The sequence below is a fragment of the Calidris pugnax genome, unplaced genomic scaffold, assembly GCF_001431845.1.
Source record: "Calidris pugnax isolate Ruff unplaced genomic scaffold, ASM143184v1 scaffold113, whole genome shotgun sequence".
NCBI classification, from domain to species: Eukaryota; Metazoa; Chordata; class Aves; order Charadriiformes; family Scolopacidae; genus Calidris; species Calidris pugnax.
The window spans coordinates 1,971,591-1,973,466 of record NW_015090879.1 but is presented as its reverse complement, the minus strand read 5'-3'; the positions used below and the strand labels follow the sequence as shown (position 1 = coordinate 1,973,466).

The 1,876-nt window shown below is 76.3% G+C and overlaps 1 protein-coding gene across 1 annotated transcript in view; it reads right to left on the bottom strand.

The window, feature by feature from the left end:
- Positions 1-1,876, bottom strand: part of TFAP2E (transcription factor AP-2 epsilon (activating enhancer binding protein 2 epsilon)) — a 30,355-nt gene that overhangs the window by 23,743 nt on the left and 4,736 nt on the right. The window contains exons 3-4 of the mRNA XM_014946453.1: positions 1,517-1,840; positions 1,153-1,204 (exon numbers count right to left, since the gene is read on the bottom strand). Coding sequence (XP_014801939.1) covers positions 1,153-1,204; positions 1,517-1,840 — 376 coding nt within the window. The remainder of the gene's footprint in view (positions 1-1,152; positions 1,205-1,516; positions 1,841-1,876) is intronic.

Sequence of the window (1,876 nt, the reverse complement as noted above, 5' to 3'; positions counted from 1 at the left end):
CGCAGCTCCCCCGCACGCCGCCGGGCTGCGGGCACCGGGCACCGGCCCTGCCCGCCCTAACCCCCGCCGAACCCGCACGGGCGGCTGCGGTTCCGTTTGCCCGCCGGGGCACCGAGCAGCCCCCGCACCCCTCCTTTCCATCTACCTCTTTTTGTTAAAAATCGCGGGGAGAAGCCCGGGAGCGGCGCTGCGATATTTCAGACGGGTTTTCGCCCCGAGCGGCCGCATCCATCGCTCCCGTTCCCCGCCCCCGCTCCCCCCGCCGCCCCGGTGAAGTTTTTATTAGAAAAATATTTTACGGAATTGAGCTGTTTTCCCCCCGGGGCGGTGTTTGGAAGCGGGGGGGGGGCTGCTCAGCGGGTCGGGGAGAACCGGCAAGCAATGCGGAGAGGCGGTGGGAGCCCCCGGGGGCCGTGCGGGAGCCGTGCGGGACCCCTGCCCGCAGCCCCGCTCCCCCGCTCCGGCCCCGGGAGGCAGCTGCCGGTCTCCCCGCCGGTCCCCGGGCAAAGCCCCGTTTCTGGAGCCGCAGACGGGGAGTCCCCGCAGGCCCGGGGGTGCTGCCGAGGCGGGGACCGAGCCGCGGCGGCGGCGGGACGGGGGCGGCCACCCGGGGGTCTGCGGGATGCTCCCCGCCGCGGGGACGGGCGGCACCGGATCCAACAGTCCCCGCTCCCGTTAAACGCGTCCTTGCCCCCGGTACGAGCCCCGCCGAACGGGCCCGCTCCGCCGTGGCCCAGGGCTCCGGGCCGGGGCGGCGGGACGGGAGCACCGGGAGCACCGGGAGCTGCCGCCGAGCCCCGCCGGGGCATCCCCGGGGCTTCCCACGCAAACCGTCCGCGGCCGCCGGCGGGGCGGCCCCCAGGGGCTCCCCGACAGCCCGACCCGTCCGTCCGGGCCCCTCGGTCCCCGGTACCGGGAAGGTGCGGAGGCCCCGGTACCGGGCCGTGGGCGAAGGGACGCACTGTCCCGCCGGGACCCGCCGCTTTCGTTTCATTCTCGCCGGGGACAGCAGCGAGCCCTTCCCGACGGGAGGAGAGCGCTCCCGCGGGACCGACGCCTGTCGCGGGGGGAAACCCGACGCGGGGGGGATCCCCGAGGGCAGGAGCGGGGCGCGGAGCCCGGTCCGGTCCCGCGGTGCCGCCGCGCTCTTACCTTTCTTGATCACGGACTGATCGAGCAGGTTCATCCCGCCGTCGTCCACGGCCTGAAAGAACCGAAGGAAGAGCCGTCAACCGGCGGCTCCCGGTGCGGACGGGCCCCGAGCGGTCGGTGTCCGGTCCGCCCGCTGCCCCCCCGCGCAGGAGGAATCGTTCGGGCACGGACGAGCTCCGGTAACGGGGCTCCCGGCCCGGCGGCCCTCCTTGCCCGGGGGTACGGGCGCCGCGGGGGCCGCCCCGTCCCAGCCGGGATCCCCGTATCCCCCGGGGGGGCACAGGCGGCGGCGGGATCGGTCCCCGCCGTTTCGTACCCGGCCCCCGCGGCTTTCCCCATCGTCCTCCCTCCGCGCCCCCGGTACCTGGATGTCCTCGATGCCGTGGTGGCCGAGGCCGTGGAGGCCCAGCGGGCCGTCGGCGAGGCCGTGTCCGCCGTCGGGCAGCCCGTGGAGCAGGCGGGGCACGGCGGGGTATTCGCGGCGGGGGTCGAGCCCCAGGGCGCGGTGGGTCTGCGAGAGCAGCCCCGCGTCCTCCTGCCGGCCGCGCTGCGGGGGCCAGGCGGGCTGCTGGTGCTGGTGCAGCGGGCTGAGCGCCGCGTAGGGGTCCCCCAGGTGCGGGTAAGCGGGCTCCTGGCCCTGCGGGTAGGGCAGCGGCGGCTGCGGGTACGGCGGGGGGAAGTAGGGCGGCTGGAAGTCGGCGGCGGGCGTGTGGCAGAGCGGCGG